This window comes from Panthera uncia, chromosome C2 (assembly GCF_023721935.1).
Source record: "Panthera uncia isolate 11264 chromosome C2, Puncia_PCG_1.0, whole genome shotgun sequence".
Classification (NCBI taxonomy): Eukaryota; Metazoa; Chordata; class Mammalia; order Carnivora; family Felidae; genus Panthera; species Panthera uncia.
Window position 1 is genome coordinate 67,534,378 of NC_064810.1, and position 23,200 is coordinate 67,557,577.

Sequence of the window (23,200 nt, forward strand, 5' to 3'; positions counted from 1 at the left end):
TTGAAGGGGAGGAGGTAGGGATGTTATCTCCCTGGGGGATCAGTCCTTCCACCCCCAGCCTCACCCCCCAGCCTCATTCCTACCTCACGTTGTCATGTTTCTGGATGTAAATCTTATGGAACATCATATCCTCCTGCTTGGCATTGATGTCTGCTTTCATCTCCATGGCAACATGACGGGGCAGGACAGACAGTAGGAGCCGCTCCTGGGGAGGGAAGCACATGCTTTTGTCATAGCTCCTTCCACCTGCCTGGGTCCCCACCTGCAAAGTCCTAGAAAACCTCTCAGGTCACCTGAAATCCACGGAGCTAACACCTGTGTGGGGGTGGGGTCATGCCCCCAGGGCTACTTGAATCCTGTCTCCCTGGGTGACCTCCTGGTTTTTCTGTGCACATACTTGGGGAAGAGCCCTCCTGGTAAACCTGTAGTACTGAGCCCCCTGGCATCCTGGATGTCACCTGAGACTCCATGTGACCTCGTGCAAATTACTGAACCTCTCTGAGCCTCAGGTTCCTCATCTATAAATAGGGATGAGGTCGTTGAGAGCATTAAATGAGATTCATTCAATTAGTCATCAAATATTTACTGAGCACCTATCATGCTGGGCGCCAGGAGTTGTAACTGTGAGTGAGACAGGCAAGGTTCCTCCTTCACAAAGCTCCCAGTCTCATGGGGGTGTGGGGTACTCTGCAGCACCGAGCAGGGGTACCTGACCCGGGCTGGGGAGAATGGGGTGGCCAGAGAAGGCTTCGTGGGGACCAGAAGGAGAAGGTTGGAAGTGCTCCATTTCTACACAGGGGAGAGTAACCCAGAAGAGAGGGGAAATCACGCTGACTGACAAACTGAGAGAAGAGGTGGGAGAGAAGCAGGGAGAGAGGCCAGGGCCACACAATGGAGGGGAGGGTCATGTGGGGCCCCGATAGGGTCTGGACTTGGCCTCCCTTCTGCGTCCTCCTCCCAGGCCCTCAGCTGTGGAGCTGAGCACGACGCAGCAGCATCCTCGGGGGTATCTCATTGCATGCTCCCAGCACGCCCTGCATTGAAATCTGTGCTCTGCTCCAAACACAAAGAACCACGGGAAGCTTCCCAAGCTGCTGGTGGTGTTTTCTTGCCTTTGCACACAATCTCCTCAGCTAGACTCACCATCCTCACATATGGCTGGTAGCCCTCCTTCAGGCTTCCCCCCTTCCTGGCTCTGGCAGCAGCACCCCTCACCACCCAGGGCCTTCCTGCAGAATCCCTGATCACTCGGGGTTTTGGTGATTTGTTAACAGGGTCTCCCTGTAGCAATGAGATACCCCGAGGATGGGGCTGTGTTGTGCTCAGCTCCACAGCTGATGGCCTGCGTGCGGCCTGGAAAACACTGTTAATCTAGCAAGGGTGCTCTCTGTGGGTTAGCTTGGTCTCCCTGAGCATCAGTGGACATGGCCACTGAAGGCTACCTCCTATTTACTGAACTCTCAGTAAATGGTTACTGGTGACAAAAACAAAATAAAGAGCAATTCTGTGGAAATCCAAGACAGCTGGGAGAAAGTGTGCTACATATGGTTTATATCCATGAAAGATCTTCCTACAACTATAACCACTTCTGGGGCTGAGGGTCAGGAAGGTGGGGGGAGGGGTGTTGGGGAACAGTTCTGAGTCCCATTATCAGGTGGCACCGAGGAGTGTTCCCAAGGACCCAAGGGCGGGGGAAGGCCCGAGAGCCACAAGGCTCTGGCTGGGTGAGGAGTACCCGCCCCCAGTAAGTACGCCTCTCCTCCCTGGTATCTTGGCTCAGAACATGGTAAAGCAAATAGATTTTCTCTCCCAAATCCCTGTGGATTTGCTGGAATGTCCAGCCTGTCCAGGGCTAGTGCAAGTAAACGGTGATGAGCTATAAAATGTTCTTTTTACTGGAGAAGGGACAAGGTCCAGGAGTGAGAAGGGACACTTCCTAACACAAAAAGGGACGGATCTCTGGCAAGAGATGCCAGAGCCTGGAACTGGGATGAGAGAGGGGGCCATTGAGGCACGTAGGGGCCTCCAGTAGGTTGCAGAAGTGCAGCAAGCGTGTCAGACAAAGACAGTGGGAGGACTCAGGGACACTGCTGAGCATGGGTCTCATTCAAGAGCTGGACCAGGAGTTCAGACAGGGCCAAAAGAATGCCTGGGGCAAGCCAGGCCGCTGACTGGACAGCATGAGCTGGAGACCTGGCAGGACACAACAGCCACAGCGGCAGGGCTGGACAGGAAGCAGGGATAGGCAGCGACTCGCGGGGGCGGGGAGGAATGGTGCCAGAGCATCACCCCCTTACTCAGCCATCCAGATACGGCCAGCCCATGCCACTAACTGCTCAGGATGCATCCAGATGGAGTCAGAGACCCTCTCACACTGTGGTCAAAGGGCACTTGGGACGTCCACAGCACACGCTCTGTGCCAGCGAGGAGGGTGCAGGGGACTACCGCTGTCTAGGCCTTTGTCTCCCTTATCCCCAAGCTCGAAGGCAGCAGGACTCCATTCAGCTTGCTGGGTAGGCACAAACATAAGAAGAGAGGAGAACCTGCTTTGGAGTAACCTCATCTCTAACAACTACAACTGGTACAAGTCTAGTGGGGGCCCCCGTCACCCTGCTGACCTGCCCACACGCTCCCCTGGGGTCACATGGTCCCATCTCTGGAGCTCCTGCCTGAGAGCTTTTCAGCTCCATTGTGGCCCAGGGTCCCCAGGCCTCATCTGGTTCACACGCAGGAGATGACACAATGGTCCTGAACCCCAAACAGGATGCCACACAGCCAGGAGGGGAATGCTGACCAGCCCTCAGTCCTTGCCCTGCCCTTACCCAAGAGAGCACACAGGGGCAGGACACTCTGCCCCAGTGCTCACTCGGAGAAGTCCTGCAAGTCTCTGGCCCACGTGAGTGGCTTACTTCCCTCCCAAAAGTTCTCTGAGGATAAGGTTTAGGGTGAGACAACCATCATCCTTTCTCTGAACCAACCAAAGCCCAGAACTCAGCACAGAGGACGTGCCTGGCGAGGGTGTCCCAGGGGTTGACAGCTCTCCCTTCTCTCCTCTCTCATGGGGGAGCACCTGAACCCCAGGTGGGAATGCTGATGCAGACGCTCCTTCACCTCATCAGTACTGGGGAGAGGTGGAGGGTGCTTTTCTGTGCCCAGGGCCTGGGCTGCCTGGCTTCTTTGCAGTCCACAGGGGAACACTGAGGAGGCAGTGGGCAAGGGCTGGGGTAGAGCTCTTTCTCCAAAGTCTCCCTAGAGCATGCCCACAGAGTCGGAAATGCTAGGCTCCCTCCAGGGAAAACATTCCCCTCTGGCTGGGTCCCTGCCTGGAAGACAGGGCAGGGCAGCTACAAGGAGCTGAGCTGGGGGGGGGAGGGGGGGGAGGTGGGCAGCTGGGCTAAGGGGGGTCCTGGGCCTGTGCTCCCTGTAGCCACGAAAGGACAAGAGGGCCCTACTCACCTGTTGCTGATTCTCCCGTTGTGAGTGGAGCCGTGCCTGGATGCACTCCCGGGTTTCCTGGAAGGCCTGTCTCTGAGAGACCTCAGCCGGGTAGTGGGTGCAGACACCCACGATGTTGGTGCAGGAGAAAATGAGGACATTGGAGACAAGCTGCAGAGGGAGAGATGAAGACACCGAGCTCAGGCCTGGAGCTCCAACCAGTCACTGGAGCCCCAACCCTGACCCTCCGGCCCCCAAGCATAGGGCCCCCAGCCTCCACATTAGCAAAAACCACCTAGCTGTGAGCAAACCAATGCCAAGGACACCCACCCATGGCTGACCACAGGGAGTAGCCAAGCATAATAGGTCAGGCTCTCTGACTTCCTCAAAGGCCAAAACTTGGCTGGCCTGTGACAGATTATGGCCCTAAGGAACCGAGTCTCTGAATAATCATACTGAACGTGTCCATAGCCCCAGCGCTGAAAAGGTTGGGGATACTGGTGATGCTGTGATGGAGCTGTGTATTGTGGGAGGTGGCAGGGGCATCGCAAGGAAGGTTCCATAAGCATTGTGAGATTTCTTTTTTTGAAAGTATGATAAAGTCCAGGGCAGGACAAAGGTCTACCCTTTGGCAGAGAATCCTTAGCTTATTATTATTTTTATATTAGCTTATTATTCCCCAGGGATCAACTGCGATGAAGCACGCACTTGCTGGCTACCCATGAGATACCCAGCACTGTGCTAAATCCCCTGGGAAATGAGAGACGGATAAGGACCCCAGCCAGTAGGGATCAGTGTCAATGGCTGGTCTCATCTCCTCTTCCTCGGCTTCCATTCCTTCTCTGCACCAGCACCACAGCCCTCTGACAACTCCACCATACCAGCTGGAGAGCATCCACCATCACCCTCTGCTCCTCACTAATGCCCTTCTCCATGCTGACTGAGATATGTGTGTGGAAAAATACTACTGCCCCTCAGGTCACAGAGACAAGGTTGGAATTCTTTGGAAAGGAATATTTACTGAAAAGTGAAGAGAAAGCAAAACACAACACTACACACCCCACGAAAGCAAGTTTCACAGCACATTTCAGATCCTGGCAATGGTGCTGCTGAGACAAATTTTTTCTTGGTAGGTACAGCTCCTGGGCTATCTAGGTAAACTAATCCTGGTCCTGCCCTGGCCTTAGGCCACACAGGACAGAAGCCATGCAAAGATGCTCAGGCTTCTAGGACTCCATCCCTCCCTTGAAAAACTTAATTCTTAGTCTCAACTACAGAAGGGGTAACCCTAATTGGCCCTCGAACTTCCCGTTATAGTTCCAGAAGCCCTCTGGGACTTCAGGTGCCTGGCGGTGACCTGGCAGACAGCCCTCCACACTCTTCTTCCAGGGTCCTCTTTCTCCACTGGATCCTAGAATTCCTGTCCTTGACTCAGGTCTGCATTCCACCTGAAGGCTTTCCCCACCCCAGCTCTGAGGTACTCTGACCTCTACCCGGGGTCCTCAGCCAGCTTAGGCCTGGAGGCCATGTGGGCTCATGCAGGATGTGGTGCCATGTTTCCCTGGAGACATCCTTTATCGTGACTGTCCCAATCCATGAACAGAAAGAGACTCTCTTTCCTGTCCCAAAGTCCTGCTCTCTCCTTGGCTACACAATAAATTCTGGTTTCCTGGCTGAAGGACATTATAAGCTCCCCTCAACCACCTCCTGGATATCTTCCAGATGCTTCCTGGATGTGCCTTCAGGGAAAGGGCAAACTCAGATTACCAGCTCCACCAACTCTTATGTTGACTCACAACTCCCCCAAACCCCATCCCAAACCCATCCATCTCAGAATCCTGCCATTGTCATTTCATGTAAAAACATGGCAGAGAAAAACACAACCTACTTATCACAAGGAAAGAAAACCCCTGCTCTACAGAAGCTTACAATCCAGGTGAAGAGATAAGTGGTCAAGACTGACAAAGAACCAGTGATAGGAAACAGAAACTGCCTCACACTAAGCAAGAAGGAGACGAGGGGAGCATGGGGGGCAGGAGGGCAGAGGAGGGCACACTGGGCCTGGGGTTGGAGGCATAATTGGTGAGTGTGGCAGGCATGGGAAAGCACATCCCTGGAAAGAGTATCCACTAAACTCATGTTTGTGAGGTACTCAGGGTCCTTGAATAAATAATCCAGGCTTTCTGATCCTGAAGAGAAGTCCATAGAGAGAAGATAGAGCTGGAAAGGCAGACTAGAGCCAGACCGAAGGGGCATCTGAATGTCAGGCTGAGAGGCCTAGCACAATCCTTGCAAAATAGGAGCATGAAGGACTAATGAAGGAAACAACAGCAGCATGAGCACATAGCTTCAAGAAGATAACCAGGGGCGCCTGGGTGGCTCGGTCGGTTGAGTGTGTGACTCTTGGCTTTGGCTCAGGTCATGATCTCACAGTTCATGGGCTGAAGTGCAGGGCCTGCTCGTATTCTCTCTCTCCCTCTTTCTCTCTCAGCTCCTCCCACACACATGCTCTCTCTCTCAAACTTAAAAAAAAAAAAAAGATGACAACTCATCAAGGGTAAAAGTAATGCAGGGAGTGGGAGACGGGTCAGGAGACTGCCACAGAAGCCCAAAGATTTATATGAGGCTGGGGGCCAGGCAAAGCAGAGCTGACTCAGAAGGAGGAGCCCCTAAGACCAGGGGGATAAGGTTCAGGAAGAAATAGACTGTGGCCTACAGTAGTAACCAATGCAAGTGACTCTGAAGGAAACCCCTGAAGACATACCTCTAGGAAGTCACTGGGACCACTGAGAAAGAGATAAGGAAAAAGAATGAAATGAGGAGATGAAGGCTGAAGGCACAATCTTCAGGGAATGCTGGAGCATGTTCTTCCCTAAGTAGAACATTCTCTAGCATGCTCCTTTTTGAAAGGAAAGGAAGGTACCAGACGACTAAAAATAGGAGAAAGGAAAAACTGGGAAGGAGAAGATGAGGAGCCGCCCTCAGACAGGAAATTGTATCATAATAATGCCACATGGCCAAGTGCGGTTTATCCCAGGAATGGAAGGCTGGTTCAACTTTGAAAAATCAGTGTAGGGTCACCTGGGTAGCTCAATTGGTTGAGCACCCGACTTCGGCTCAGGTCATGATCTCCCAGTTCGTGAGTTCGGGCTTGCTAATGTCAGCTAAGAGGCTGCTGCAGATCCTCTATCCCCCTCCCTGCCCCTCCCCCGTTTGTGCTGTCTCTCAAAAATAAACATTAAAAAACAAAAGAAAAATCAATGTCATTCACCATATTAACAGACTAAATAGAAAAAAACATATAGTTATTTCCGTAGTTACTGAAAAAATATATGGAAAAAATTCAACATCAGTGAACGATTAAGAAAGAAAAACTCAGAGCACCTGGGTGGCTCACTCATTTAAGTGTCCAACTTTGTCTCAGGTCATGATCTCACAGTTCATGGGTTCAAGCCCCATGTCAGGCTCTGTGCTGACAACTCGGGAGTCTGGAGCTTGCTTCAGATTCTGTGTTTCCCTCTCTGCCCCTTCCCCACTCATGCTCTCTTTCTCTCTCTCTCTCTCTCACACACACATACTCTCTCTCAAAAATAAATAAACATTAAAAAAAGAAAAAAAAAAGAAAAATTTGGATGCCTGGGTGACTCAGTCAGTTAAGCATTCAACTTCAGCCCAGGTCATGATCTCATGGTTCTTAAGTTTGAGCCCCATGTTGGGCTCTGTTCTAACAGCTCAGAGCCTGGAGCCTGCTTCAGATTCTGTCTGTCTCTCTCTGCAACCCCTCCACTCACACTCTGTCTCTCTCTCTCTCAAAAATAAATAATCATTTTTTAAAAAATTAGGAATGGAAGGGACAGTCCTCAATCTGATCAATGGCATATGCAAAAATGTATAGTTAACATCATACTTAATAGTGAAAGACTGAATGTTTCCTGCTAAGACCAGGAACAAAGCAAGATAGTGTCCTTTCATCACTCTTATTCAGCATTGTACTGGAGGTTCTAGACGATGCAATAAGACAGGAAAAAGACAGGAAAAAGGCATACAGATTGGAAAGGAAGAAATAGAACTGTCTATATTTGCAGATGACATGATTGTGTCATGAAAATCTCCCCCAAATTCTACCAGAATTAATAAGCAAGTTTAAAAATATAAAGATACAAGATCACAGGATACCAGATCAATATATAAAAAGCAACTGCAATACTTGACAAATATTTCCTCCATAATAAAGTCAGTCAATGACTCAGTCTATTAACACACATATACACAACTGGGATAAGGCAGAGACAAGACTTAACCCAGTTGTGATAATTTGCTAAACCCATGCATTGCTTATCTTACCCAGCCGCCTTTCATTTACAAAAGAAAAAATTAATTTAAAAAAAAAGCAACTGCATTTCTATATGCAAGCAATAAACAATCAGACATGGAATCTTTTAAAGTACCATTTAAATATCACCAAATCTATGAAATATTTATGGATTAACCTAACAAAAAGATGCAAACCTGTTTACTGAAAACTATAAAACATTGATGAAAGAAATCAAAAAGACCTGAATAAATGGAGAGATATACCATGTTTCACATGTTGGAAAATTCAATGTTATTCAGATGTCAATTCTCCCCAAAATGACGTATAGCTGCAACACATTCATAATCAACATCCAAGCAAGATTGTTTTTAGATATTAACAAATTAACAAGCTAAGTTGATAATTTATATGGAAAAGCAAAGCAACTAGAATGGCCAAAATAATTTTGAGAAAGATGTTCTAGTTGGAAGACTCCCACTACTCAATAGCAAGACTTACTATAAAGCTGCAGTAATTAAGGTAGTGCAATGCTGGCATAAGGACAGAAATACAGTTCAGTGGAATAAAATTGGGAGTCTATAAATAAACCCTTACATTTATGGTTAGCTGATATTTGACAAGGTACCAAGACAGTTCAGTGGGGGAAAACTACTCCTTTCAGTAAATGATGCTAGGATAACTTGATATCCATATGTAAAATAATGAAGTTGGATCCCCTACCTCACACCATATACAAAATTAACTCAAAGTGGATCAGAGACCTCAATGTAAGAGCTATAGCTATAAAACTCAGAAGAAAACATAAGAGTAAATCCTCATGACCTGGGATTAGACAATGATTTCTTAGTCATGACACCAAAAGCACAGATGACAAAAATTTAAAAAAGATCAATTACACTGTCAAAATTAAAACTTTTTGCTCTTTAAAAGGCACCATCAAGAAACTAAAAAGACAACGCACCAAATGGAAGAAAATATCTGCAAATCGTATATCATACTTTTATGTTTTACAAATATATAAAAGCGACTAAATAAAGAAAGGACAATCTTTTCAACAAATGGTGCCAGAACAATTGGCTATCCATAGGCCTAACTCAAACCTCACAAAATACATAAAAATTTACTCAAAATGGTTCACAGGCTCAAATGCAAATCTGAAACTGTTAAACTTCTACAAGAAAACACAGGACTTAAGGTTAGGTGAAGATTTCTCAGATGCAACAGCAAAATCATGATCCGTAAAAGACATGAAATGATAAATTAAAAAATTAGATGTCATCCAAAAAACACTGGTCTTCAAAACACACTGTTAAGATAATGAAAAGACAAGTCACAGACTGGGAGAACTTATTTGTAAATCACATGTCTGATAAGAAGATTTGTACCCAGAATTCATAAAGAACTCTCAAAGTCAACAAGCAGAAAACGACCCACTTTTTAAAAGAGCAAAAGATCTGAATAGACAATTCACAAAATAAGATATAAAGATGGCAAATGAGCACACAGAAAGATGCTCAAAATCATTACCCATTAGGGAAACGCAAATTTTAAAAAAACAATGAGATACTACTAAGCACTATTAGAATGGCTAAAATTACATTTAAAAAGGAAAAGGAAAAAGAATTGCCACACTGGCACTGGTAAGAAAGCAGGGCAACTGCGTTCTCAGACCTTGCTATTAGAAATAAAAAGTGGTAGGGGTGCATGGGTGCCTCAGCTGGTTGAGCATCCAACTCCTGATTTCTGTTCAGGGTCATGGGCTCTGTGCAGAGCATGGAGCCTGCCTAAGATTCTCTCTCTCCCTCTTTCTCTCTCTGCCCCTCTCCCCCACTCGTACTCTCTATAAAATTAACAAGAGTTGGCATTTCTCATGAAGTTAAACACATACTTGCCATACGACCAACAACCCCACTCCTAGGTATTTGCCCAAATGAAATGAAAAGTTTTGTTCACAAAGAGACCTGTGCAGGAATGTTTATGGAGTATTATTCATCTATAAAATGGAGCGATTTAGTGATAACACACAACGTCGATGAGTCTCAAATACATTATGCTGAGTGAAAGAAGCCACACTCAAAAGGTCAGTTACATGGCATTCTAGAAAAGGCAAAACTGTAGGGACTGAAAACAGACCAGTGGTTGCCAGGGGCTGGAGGGAGAGGATGACTAAAAGGGACAGCAGGAGGAAATCCTTCTGGGGGATGGCACGGTTCCAGATCTTGATTGTGTTGGTGGTTACACATCTGTATGCCTTTGTCAAACCCACACAACTGTATACCAGAAGGGGTGAATTCTACTGCTTGTAAATTATACTTAAAAAATAACAGGAGTAAGATGCAGGAGGGACTAAAAAAAAAGAATGGGAAAGCCAGCCAAACAGAGAAAGAGCAGCCTTCCCTCTCTGAGGCGAGAAAGAGGGGCCAGAGTCTATTTCGGGACATGACCCCGAAGGTAATTATCAACTGGCCGCTGGAGCATCTCAGTACTAATCCTCCTGGTCTCTCCTGCTGTAATCTGACTCCTCCTGCAGCCAGAAGGCCAGTAGCCACAGACGGTGCAAATCCAGGTAAAATGATGCCCAGTAACCCAATAGGGGTCCAAATGGCTTTGCTCAGCTTAGTGTGTCTCAGTGTTTCTCTCTCTCATTCACTAAACACAAAACGGGGTGAGCAGTTACAGGGTGCTGGGGTGTGGGTCAGGGGTCTTGAGCAAAGTCATTGGGAAGGATGACTGTGGCAATTTCACCTGAGAGTGAAAAAGAGATCAATGTCTGTTACACACACATACACCACTCACCAAAAAAGCAGAAATCTGCTCCCCAGTTCTCACAGGTGCTAATGCTCCTGTGCAGACACTAATGTTATGAATGGAGAGGAGACATAGTAAAATCTAATGGAATTCTGCTTAAAGCCTTCTTCTAGGAAGGAGTTTGTAGCTTAAACCTGATCTCACACCTTGAGCACAAGGGTCCAAATGCTGACTGGCTCTCTTCTCCACTAAAAACAATTTTCAATTATTGAGCCCCTTGCAGACACAGTAAAAGTATAAACCCTGTCCTTATGTAAAAGAGTTGATTAGTAAATAGGAACAGGTATCATTCACAACAGCAGGGAAGCAAGACCTAACTAAGGGTTTGTTGGTTTCCCTTGCGTGGACCTCGAGGGATATATCTAACCACACAGAACATGTGCACACTCGAATGTTTGTGTGTGTGTGTGTGCGCATCTACAGCAGGCAGAGTAACGAGGGGACCTGACAATACAGCAAACCTCAGCCCTGGGATTCGCCTCAGCATCTGCTTTTAAAACAAGCCCGGCAGATGGTTTGGGTCCAGGTGGTCTCAGGACCACACCAGGAGAAACCCCGGGGGAGGGGAATGTTTGGAATTCTAGTCTCTGCGTAGAAACCCAGGGGAGTTGCCTATGAATATTTACAATGCTGGCGGCAGTGGTGGCGGTATTTCTAAAACCCCAGCACTTTCAGAAATCCAATCTCTTTGCTGGCTGCAGGCTGCAGGCTGCAGGTTTGATTTGGCCCAGGGTGAAGTTACAGCGCTCCGTGGTTTGCGCAGCGCCTCCTCGCGGAGGCTGACAGAACTCCCCGCAGCAGACCTCCAGCGCTGCAAACACCACCGCCTCTCTGACTTTTCAGGAGGCTCCCTGGATCCGCTGCCATAGGCTTGCTACTCGCCAATCCTGGGGCAGGCGCAAGACGAAGAGGAATGGGGAATGAACAGAAGTGAAGGAAATGAGTTGGAGACGAACCCCTGGCAATTTGTTACTTTGCATGGCTTCTGTTCTGGACAAGTCAGCTTGCCTCTTGCACCACGGTTCTCAGGGTGTATCTGCTGTTGGCGGCAGTGGCAGAGGTAAGGATCAGAACACCCCAAGGAACCAGATTTGGTGATGGGGGGAATGAGATGTTCAGTTAAATGTGAAATTTCAAATAAAAAATAAAAAAAAAATTTAGTATAAGTATGTCCCATGCAGTATTTGGAACATACTTACACTAAAAAATTATTTATCTGAAATTCAAATGTAACCAGGTATCCATATTTACCTGGCAATCCGATGAGGGAGGCTTTTCAAACCTGCCCTCCCCCAGCTCTGACAACCCCCTCCCCCTTGGCAGGGTCTCAGCACCCTACTCCTTCTTCCAGATCGTCCTCCACCCTCTGTGGTTCCTGCACAGACCACAGTGCTTTCTCTTCACATTGAAGTCTGAAATCTTCTCAATTAAGTGCGAGCCAAAGCTGGGATTTGATTTTCCAAATCCACCCATCTGGCCGCAAGGGGCCAGACCCACCCTGGGCCCCTGGGGGCCGAGGACCAGCTCTCCACTGCTCTAGGTATTAGGAAGGGAAGAAAGGTCCTCTTTTGGGACCCCAGCCCCAAGGATAGGCATAGCCCCTCCTGTTCTGGCCCTTTTTTCTATTTGCAACCACGCAAAACTAGCAACCAAATGAGCCCAAAATCAAAGGAGCTGACAAGACTGACAAGAGCCCCTTCCGCCTGTCCCAGATTTCATTTGTTCTACACGGTGGTGCTGGGAAGCTCGGGGGACCTCGGTGGAATCCTATTATGATATAAAATACAATAAATCAAGGAAGGATCATCTTAAATTATATACTCTTGGAAGTCCTATCAGCACAGTTCCGTGTATACTGCACCATGTTCAATGAGGTGTTAAATGGCTTTTTAACAATATTACATATTTTTAACTTTTTAAAAAATCATAGTGACACCTCTTAGAAATTTGTTCCCTACAAAGACTGCTGTATGCTTTTTTGGTGAGCAAAGCCGCATTATCTCTGCTTGGGGGCTTTTGTGATGAGGTTTTCTTTTGTGGAGGTAGCTTGTCTATCTCAGTGGCTCTGAGCTAAAAGGACCAGACTCTCTGCTGTCTTCATTCCCATAGGGTCCTGCCCAGAAGGCAGCCCCCATCCCCTTCTCCGTCCAGAGAGAGTCTAGTGGCTCAGGACTTATCATTTTCTCCTGCTCTGAAATGCACTATCTCAGAGAGCCCCATCTACCTTTACACCATGGCACCTCCTGCTCAAAAGCCTGCCATGACTCCCTATTGCCAGTAAGACAAAGCCTCAATCTCTGTGCCGGCATTAGGCCTCTACAAGCCTCACTACAAGGCACATCTCCCTTATCATCTCCTACTTCAATCATACGGGCTACTGTCTCTGGGAAACACCAACCTATAATACGACTTTAAAAGTATAATGCTGGGGTGCCTGGGTGGCTCAGTCGGTTAAGCATCTGACTTCGGCTCAGGTCATGATCTCACAACTTGTGGGTTCAAGCCCCACATCAGGCTCTGTGCTGACAGCTCAGAGCCTGGAGCCTGCTTTAGATTCTGTGTCTTCCTCTCTCTCTGCCCCTCTCCTGCTTGTGCTCTCTCTCAAAAATAAGTAAACATTAAAAAGTTTTTAAAAGTATAATGTTTACTTAGTACAATATCACTGTTACTAAAAGCAGGGCATGAAATATTAACAAATCAATAATTAACATCTGCTTAACACATTTTCAAGAAAGACAAGATAGACCAAAATGTGAAGAAAGACCATTATCTAGGAATGACATTTACAACATTAAAACACTGTGTGCACGTACTATTTCACTGCATCTTCATCACATCCTTCCAGGATAAGCAAGCCAGGTGGTATCATCCCTCTTTTGCTAATGAGGACACCAAGGCTCTAGGCAGGAGTCCTGTCTGCACTACCCAGCACGGCAGCAGCCGAGCTAAACCACAGATTCTCATTCCAAGTGCAGAGCTCATCCTGTTCTACTGTACTAAGCTGTTATTTATCCCAACCTAATTTAGGTCCATTTTTGCTTTATTCTATTTAATAAAGAGACACTCGACTTTCTTTCACTCTCATCCTAGGTGCCCCAGGCCTTCCTCATAGATCCTGGTCACATAAAATGGTGCTGATTAGGGACCTGCTCCCGGCCACCACCTCCAAAGCTCTTTCCAAGGAACCTCCTCTGTGGGTGAGAAAGGCCCACACTGTGCCTTGGGGAGGCCACGCCTGTTTCTAGCACAGTTTCCCTTAATTACTTTTTCATTGAGATATAATTTTTATACCATAAAATTCACCCTTTGAAAGTATATAATTCAGTAGTTTTTAGTGTATGTTCAAGGTTGTGCAACCTTCACCGCTAATTCCAGAGCATTTCAACATCTCAAAAAGAAATCCCACGCCCATTAATCACTGCTTATTTCCCATCTGCACCCCCACCCCCAAGCTCCTGTCAACTACTAATTTACTTTCTGTCTCGATGGATTTGCCTGTGCTGGACATTTCATATAAACAGAATCTCATAATAGCTAGTTATTGTCTAGCTATTTTCTTGTCTAGCTATTGTCACTCAGCATAATACTTTCAGGATCCATCTCTGTTGTGGCATGTATCAGTTCTTCAGTCTTTCATGGCCAAATAATATTCCGTAGTATGGCTGTGCTACATTTTACTTATCCATGAGTTACGGACATATGGGTTGTGTCGGTTATGTCACTATGAACGTTCATGTGCAAAGCTCTTGCACAGACGCATGTTTTCAGTTCTCTTGGGTATATACCTAGGAGTGGAATTGCTAGATGTTTTGGAATGAATGTTTGTGTCCCCTTGCCCCCAAATTCCTACGTTAAAATCTTCACCTCCAATGAGATGGCATTAGGAGGTGGGGCTTTGGGGAGGCGATCAGGTCACGAGGGTGGGATTAGTGAATGGGATTCGTGTCCTTATAAAAGAGATCTTGGGGAGCTCTAACTCCCCTTCCACCATGTGAGGACACAGTGAGAAGACAGCCATCTACAAGGCAGAAGTGGGTTCTCACCAGACACTGAATCTGTTGGTGCCTTGAACTTGGACTTGATAGTGTCTAGAAATGTGAGAAATACATGTTTGTTGTCTAAGTCACCCAGCTTGTGGTATTTAGTTATGGCAGCCTGAATGGACTGAGATGCGGGGTCACATGGTAACGCTATGCTTAACATTTTGAGGAACTGTCCAACTGTTTTCCAAAGTGGCAGTACCATTTTCTACTCCAACCAGAAGTATGTGAGGGCTCTGATTCCTCACACCCTCCTCAGCACTTGTTTTTATCCATCTTTTTGATGATAGCCATCCTAGTGGGAGTAAGGGGGTATCTCATTGTGGCTTTGACTCCCTTAAATTTTAAAGCAAATGGTGACAATAACAAGGGAGATAGTTTATTCTATCTAACTTGAATAGCTGTACCTGTAGAGGGAAATGGCCACACTGTATACTTTATTTTTGTCATCTTGGTTACTTATTCCTAGGAAGACCCCAGACTCTGTATATACATTCAAAAGAAAAACAACAGCTTTCACAGAATAGTACTCACTTGAATGGGATATCCTCTTAATTCACTCAACAAACACTGAGCACCCAGTGCAGAGCATCGTGCTGGGGGTCTGGGAAAGCTCAGCCCTGGCCACCTGGCCCCTGCACCCCAGGACTGCAAGTCTGGTGATAGAGTCAGGCATTTTCAACTCCAAGTTAGCTTCACAAACACTCAGTTTGCAAAAAAAATATGGCAGAGGAGAGAAAAGTCTTAATATATGAAGTGTTTTATAAATGAACAAGAATTAAGTAGAACTTAACAGAAAAATTCAATAATACAGATGAGCAAGCTATTCAATGAAGTAAAACTACAAATGACTGACAAATGCATGATGTGAAAAACATGTGAAACCTCACTAGCAAACAGTGAAATATAAATGAAAACAATATATGCCTATTAAACTAGCAAAGCTTTTTTCACGGTAATAATATTAGCAAGAATGCAACAGAACAAATACGCTCTATCCATCAGCAGGGATAAGAATTGGTACCACTCTTCTGGAAAGCAGTTTAGCAATATGGATGAAGGTTTATACTCTACCCTCGTGCACTGTTGGTGGGAATATAAACTGGTGCAGCCACTATGTAAAACAGCATGGAGGCGCCTCAAAATTAAAAATAGAAAAACCATATGATCCAGTAATTCCACTACTGAGTATTTATCCAAAGAAAACAAAAACACTAATTTAAAAAGACATACACGCCCCTATGTGTATTGCAGCATTATTTACAATAGGCAAGATATGGAAGCAACGCAAGTGTCCACTGATAGATGAATGGATAAAGAAAACACGGTATGCATAGGGGTGTGTGTATGGGTACACACACAGACACACACACACACACACACACACACACACACACTGGAAAATTAGCCATAGAAAAAGACAAAACCTTTCCATTTGCAACAACATGGGTGGATGTAGAGGGTATAATGCTAAGTGAGATAAGGCAGCCAGAGATAAATACCATATGATTTCACTTAAATGCAGAATCTAAAAACCAAATGAACAAACAAACAAACAAAGCAGAAACAGACCCATAAACACAGAGAACTGACGGTTGCCAGAAAGTGGCGGGGGGAAGTTGGGCACAAGAGGTGAAGGGGAGAGGGAGATACAGACTTCCTGCTATGGAATGAATAAGTCACAGGAATAAAAGGTACAGTATAAGGAGTACAGTCAGTGGTATTATAATAATGTTTATGGTGACAGATGGTAGCTATACTTGTGGTGAGGACAGCAAGGTATAGAGTTGTCCAGTCCCTATCTTGTACACCTGAAACTAATGTAATGTTCCATGTCAACAATACTCCAATAAAAAAATAAAATGTTTATACTCTTTGACCCACAGTGGGTCCCTTCCCAGGAATCGCTGCTACACAGAAACTCACTGGCCTGGGCAAGGCTTTATATGCAAGGATCATTAGAAAATTTTAAATGAGGAACAGCTAAATGTTGAACAACTAGAGAAGAGTTAAATAAATTATGGAGCTTCAAATACGCTGAAATATGTCAAGGCCTTTAAAATATTTTATTTGGAGAAGATTTAGCATCATGGGGAAATTTTCAAAATCTAATGTCAAGTGGGGGAAAAAAAGAATACAGAATTGCATATTCAACATGATCTCAATCTAAAAATATATACGTGTTAACAGTGGTAGAATGTCTCTAGGTGATGGTGGGATTGTAAATGTTTTTTAAGACCTTTTTCTTTAGACCACTGAATACTTCCCAACTTTTTTATTGTATGCATTATTCTTAGAAGAAAAAAAATTATAAATTTATATTAAAAAAGAAAAAAACTACATGCTTTTACTGTGAGTAGGGCAGGCTGCAAGAACTTCTCGGCTAATAGAGGAGATAAGATGAGAATTCAAATGCCTACAAAGCCAGGCAGTATAAGCCAAATGGGAAAAGAGAGTCAAATCAGAAAAAGAAATCATTCTAGGCAGTGGGCACTAGGAAGACTTTATGGAGAGGGGTCTAGAGATGGAACTTGCAGTGTGGGCAGAACCCAGGCATCCAGGTGGGAGAAACCACATGAATAAAGGGGTGGAGGGAGTTCGAAGGGTGCAAGGGTGCCTGGGGAACTCCAGAAAGTCAATGCTGACTGGAAAAGAACGAGCAAGGGAACTGGCCAGAGATGAGGTGAAGCTCACGGACAGATCACAAAGAATATGCTATCCATGACCAGGTAAGGACGTGGCACATGACCCGGGAAGCATTAAAACTCTGAGTGGCTGCATTTCCAAAACTAAAAAGTATACTCAAATTTCCATTTATAATATGTGCATTCATTAAAGAAAATTTCAATTTCTATCCAACAACAACCAGTGTTAAGTGGTTTATTCCTCTTTTTTAATCTACTCACAGGTTTTTGTTTGTTTTCATGCAGCTATGATCTTACCACTTATAGTAGCCTACTTTTTTCATTTAACATTATAACGTAAGTATATATTCCCCTGTTATTACAACTTCTAATGCTGCAGGCTTTCAGTAGGAAAATGTGATCAGAGCTGCACTTTGGGAATATTAATTTCATGGCTGGAAAGGGGGCGGCAAAGAGGAAGGTGCTAGAACTAAAGAGGCCAAAAAGAGAGCTGGGCAAATGGCACAGATGAGAAGGACCAGAGCCTGAGGGAGGCTAGGCACCCTGGAAAGGGGGGAGCAGTGTTTGGGCTGTCCCAAGCAGGGCATCGTGGAGGAGTGAGTCTCCAGGGGGTAGGGAAGGGCTTTGGTTCTTAATCCATGAAGGGAAGTCTAGGGAGGGACTGGTTTTAGGGTGAGTGGAATGAGTAAGACAGTGTCATAAAAGCTAAATGGAAGGGGGAGATTCAAGCAAGAGTCAGGTGCTGTGGGAGAGGCTGAAAAGATAAGGATGAATCAAAGGTTGTCAGGGGCCCCGAAGGTGACCTCTGAGAGAGATTAGGTAGAAGAGGAGTCCAGACTGCAAGGGAGTAAGTCATAAGGGGCGATGAGGGGGATGGTAGTGAAGGTGGCTCTTTCTCAGGATGCTTGGGAGAAGGCATGGGTTACAGCTTGAATGGATACAGCACGGTGTGGTGGGAGAAGCCAGAAAACCTGGTTTATCCAAAGGCAGAGGGAGGGGGGCCTAAAGGACAAAGGACAGACGCCTGTTGAACTGCAGGGCGGTGCTGTCCATGATGGCAGTCACCAGCCACAGGTGGCCACGAGCGCTGGAAATGTGGCTAGTTCGCATTGAGATGTGCTGTAAGTGTAAAATTCACACCACGGTTTGAAAGATTTTTTGTATTAATTACCTGTTGATATGATATTCTAGATACATTGGGTGGAACAAAAGATATTGTTAAAATTAATTTCATCTGTGTTTTTTGTTGTTTTTCTTTTTTACTTTTTTGGCTACTGAAAAAATTAAAATTATGCATGTGGCTCTCATTACATTTCTGTTGAACAGCATGGCTGGCTGAAGAACAAAGAGAAGGCAAATCAAGAGGGACCTGGAACACGCCATCATTACAGGCTGATTTGCAGAATATCAAACCGGTGTTTTGGAAACCTTGACAATCAGTGAATTTATTGACAGCCCCACCTTTGGGCCTCAGAGAGATGGGCCTCCCTCTCTGCCCTTTAGTGGGTCATTTTCCAAAGGCTCAGATTCATACATCTGCCAGGCTCAGAACACACTTCGGAGGCACACCCTACAGCAGCCACTCCCTCTGACTTTTGGGAGCATAAAATGTAGAGGAGGAAAGGGAAGGGGTGTGTGGGGGCTGAGGTTCAACCATAAGACCCCAAGGGATAAGAAGGTCTCGGATGGGAGCCCAGGCATAGTCTCAGGCATTAGGACTATCTAGAGAGCAGATCAACTTCTCTAGCATGTCATGAAACCTGAGGGCTTCAGGAAGGTATATAAATTTGAAACCATGGGGAGAAGGGGCAGCCTAGGAGCAATGACTGAAGGTAGTGTAGAGAAGGGACTGGGCACTTAGAAGGCTAAGTGCTCATCCTGGATTTGAAAAAAAAAAAATGTGTATATATATATATAAAACTAGAGAGGTGGGGCGCCCGGATGGCTCAGTCACTTAAGCATCTGACTCTGGCTCATGTCATGATCTCACTGTTCGTGAGTTCGAACTCCACATCCAGCTCACTTCAGATCCTCTGTCCTCCTCTCCTGCCCCTCCCCAACTTGTGCACATTCTCCCTCTCTCAAAAATAAAATAAAAAACATTAAAAAAAATAAAACTAGAGAGGCAATGGGTGATGGCCAAGGTCTCTGCCACCTGGGACAATCCATGGAGCAGCCACAGCCTGAGTCTCTGGCTGCTCAGACAGAACACTTGTCCTGAGCATACTACCATGAATGGAGATGCCACAGACAGGATTTTCTGAGAAATCCCCAATCTCAAATATTCTGTCCCTGTTCTCCTGGAATGCAACGGAACTCCCAACACTGCAGCACACACACTGCAGCTCTGAGACAGCTGGTTACACCTGGAAGTCATACCAGTCTCCTGTCCGACCCCATGCACCATCTGTGGGAAATCCTAGAGGAAGCTGGAGTTCTCCACAATCTGTCAGGCAACGGCCTCTCCACCCACCCAGGTGCAGGGATCACACGTACAAAGCAGTGTGGAAATGCAGATACATTCCCCTCCAAACCAAACCAAGGCCACAAGTTGGGGTGGAGGGGACTGGCCTGGTGGGAGAGGCTTAGAAAGGCTTTCTAGAGAAGCTGGGTGGTGGCTCTGCTCACCCATAAACTGCTTTTCATGCAGTTCTCTGATCTCCGGGGTAAGGAAGAGTTTGCTTTGTGGCCTGGCAAGAAGTTTTGTGGGCTAGAAGTTTATTTATAATCCAGTGCAAATGAAGTCTCTCTCATCCAAAAATCTCATCTCGGAGAACAATTATCCAGCCCCCCACCCCAGTTCCCCCACCCTCAGCTTCCTCCTCCCCCTTCCAGGAAAGCAGACAGGCTTGCATTGTTCCAGGTGAACAGTGGTGACAGATGAGGATGATGCCAGGCTGTGTAGGTGGAGGGAAGGGGCTGACAAGACGCTGGAATCGGATTCAGAAGGAGAGATGAGAGCACCACCACACACACAGCTCTGGTTCCCACCCTACACAGGTTAAGTGCAGCTTTCCGCTGTCTCTCCACCCATTAACCTCCACCCACCCACACCTCCTGCCCCCTCCAGGCCTCACCTCCAGGGCCCATTTTAGGTCTGCTGAATTTGGAAGGAAAACAGAAAAACAAAAGAGAAAGTAGAACTGCCATTACCCTGCTCACCTAACCTTGACTTGCGAGCGGAACATGTAATGGGGCTATGTCTGTCTGTCTGTCTGTGTGGAAGGCCCAGGGGCCCTGCGGATGACCCAGGACAGAGGGACACCCTGGTGCTGCTCTGGACAAGGCAGGCTTGCCCAGGTGCCTTGTCAGGTGCCTTGACAGGGATCCGGGGGCCCCAGAGGAGTGCCCCAGAGATTACCTGCATAGAAAGGCAGGGAGATGTAACCAAAGGAATGCTGTGCTGGAAGTCAGGGCTAGCCTTGTGACTTGGGGCAAATCCCATCACCTACTAGAATCTCAACGCCCTCATCTCTAAAATGGAGCTAAGGACACCTGCTAATAAAACACTGATGCCAACACACTACTGGCGTAAAGCACCGTGGTTGGGCTGGCCATGCCGTGAGCGGCTGAGGGCAGCAAGAGCTGGATGAAAGCCCCACAGGGCTGGCCATGCCTCCTTCTGCTCACTGGCACGTCCTCCTCCCCCAGGATGGAGCTGACACACAGCAGGCACCCATAAATGCTTGTTAAATGAATAAATGGATGAAAAGGAAGTTGAGGGCTGCAGGGCACTTTCAAGGCCTTGAATATTCCAGCACACATCAGAAGATAGTCAAGGCCCCCAGCAGTCTTTGATTCTGACACTGAACATATAGCACAAGGCAGGAAAGGGGGGTATAGGACCCCCATCCACAGGGAGGCCAAGGCTTGAGTCAGAATTACGAAATGCAGATGACCCAGCAAAAGACGACAAATGAAGGTAGCACTAACTGCCACACCAGTAAGGGCCTGGAGGTGGTTTCTCTCAGGAAGATGAGCCGTGAGACAAGTCTGTGTGTACCTGTGAGCGGGATGCAAGCTCAGTTGAGCTGGGAACTGCACCTGGGTGTCCTGTTGGTAAGTCCCTTACTGGCTGGCTGACCTTGGGCCTATCACTGGGAAATCCCCAGAGGCTGAGCCTGTGAGGAGAGAAATAACGTCGAAATGGCGCTCGCAGAAAGGCTGGGTGAACAGCAAACGACCTGGATTACTGCAGGGCCAGCCCTCTCTTCCCTGGCTGGGTTATCTCAGCAAGTCGTCTGTGTCCCATGAGGTTTCTTCTAATGTAAAACAGGAGAACGTGACCCCATGGCTCTCAGCTACTTCCCAAGGGCCCTGACATCCTGGGAGCCTTCTCTGTAGTGTGACTCAGCCTCCCACAGAGAAAACCAAGAGTTGGCTCTAGTCCAGCCGCCACTCACTCCCAGCCATCCTGCTAACACAGGGCAGGAAGGGCAACCATGGCTGGCACCGAGGCCATGAGGTATGAGGAGTTAAAGTCCTCCCCAGGGCCAATGGAAACATACCCTGGGTGTTGAGGGGTGAGCCATTAAACTCAACCATTACTGGCACATGCCTATAAAAAGCACCCAGTGGGAAGAATGTGGCAAGCATTCATTTGCAGACTGCCCCCCCCCAACACCCCTAGCCTCCAGAAACACTCTCAGTTTGAGGTCCACCTAGTGAGCTCTAGATGATCACACCAGTACCTCTTACCACATCCCTTTAGAGTAGATAATTGAGATTAACCTTTTTATTTTAAAAATACATTTAAAAAAATGTTATTGGGGGGGGGAGGGGCAGGGAGAGAGGCGGACCGAGGATCCAAAGCAGATGGATGCGGGGCTTGAACTCACGAGCCATGAGATCATGACGTGAGCCACAGTCAGATGCTTAACCGACTGAGCCACCCAGGAGCCCCATAAAAATACATTTTTTAAAAGGCTATGGCAGACTATTCATTGTCTACCTAAATTCATTCTCCCCTTCTTCCAAAACAGCACGCAGTAGCTGGGCGCACAGCTGCCATCCTTGCAGCCACATGATGATGCTCGGGTCAAAGGAGCATGAGTGGAAGTGATGTGTGTGACTCTCCATCATCAGACAAGCCCCCTGCCCTACCTGGACCAGCACCTTTTTGTACTTCCTTCTGGCCTGGACCATGGACAGGCCCCCAAACCCAGCTCTGACTATGCAGATAGGGATAATGTCCTTGTGGGTGGTGGAACAAGCCCATGGAACTGGACCAGGTCACTTCGACTCTCACCTCCTTAAAGATATAAACTCTCATCTCCTTAAAGCCACAGTATCTTGGGGTCTCTGTGTTACGTGCCTTAGCCCTTCCCTCCAAGTAATATACTGCAAACAGGAAAGGTTTCCGGACCTGAGCATCCGATGGCCCATTGTTTCTCCTCCTCTGTGAATACTTGCTCCAGTACAGAAGGGAGAAACCACAACATGCAGAGCACATAAGATGAGGGAAGGCAGGAGGGGGCTGAAAGCGTGAAGACGGAAAGGCTGCTTGAAAAACTGCGGGAGGTTTCTGAGGTAGTGGTCCTGACAAGAGCTGGGCCTGAGCCCAGACACCAGACCAGAGACAAAGCAGACAGAGTGGCTGGATTCTCAAGGGCGGAAGGAGGTGTAGTGGCTGTGCACACTCCACAAGCTGGGAAACAGAGGCCGAGAGGAAAGAAGGAGCAGGCTCTGCGTTATCTCAAGGAGGTGAAGCCCGGTGTGTGGAAAGTGCGTGCGGTCTGGTGTCAGAAGACCTGGGTTCAGATCTCAGTTCAGTTACTTATTATTAGATGAATGGTGGTAACTGAGTTGCTCCCCCTAGTGAGCCCTGGATTCTTCTATAAAATAAGAATGTACTATCTACTTCCCAGGGACTGTTCATAAACTAAATAGTGTGATGATATATAATGTCTGAAAAGCAATGATCTTCCACTGCTTATCTGGGTTTAGATACAGTGTAA

The 23,200-nt window shown here is 46.8% G+C and overlaps 1 protein-coding gene across 1 annotated transcript in view; it reads right to left on the bottom strand.

The window, feature by feature from the left end:
- ADCY5 (adenylate cyclase 5) overlaps window positions 1–23,200 on the bottom strand; it is a 148,783-nt gene that overhangs the window by 57,508 nt on the left and 68,075 nt on the right. The window contains exons 2-3 of the mRNA XM_049628293.1: window positions 3,457–3,606; window positions 84–205 (exon numbers count right to left, since the gene is read on the bottom strand). Of these exons, the coding sequence (XP_049484250.1) occupies window positions 84–205; window positions 3,457–3,606 (272 nt within the window). The remainder of the gene's footprint in view (window positions 1–83; window positions 206–3,456; window positions 3,607–23,200) is intronic.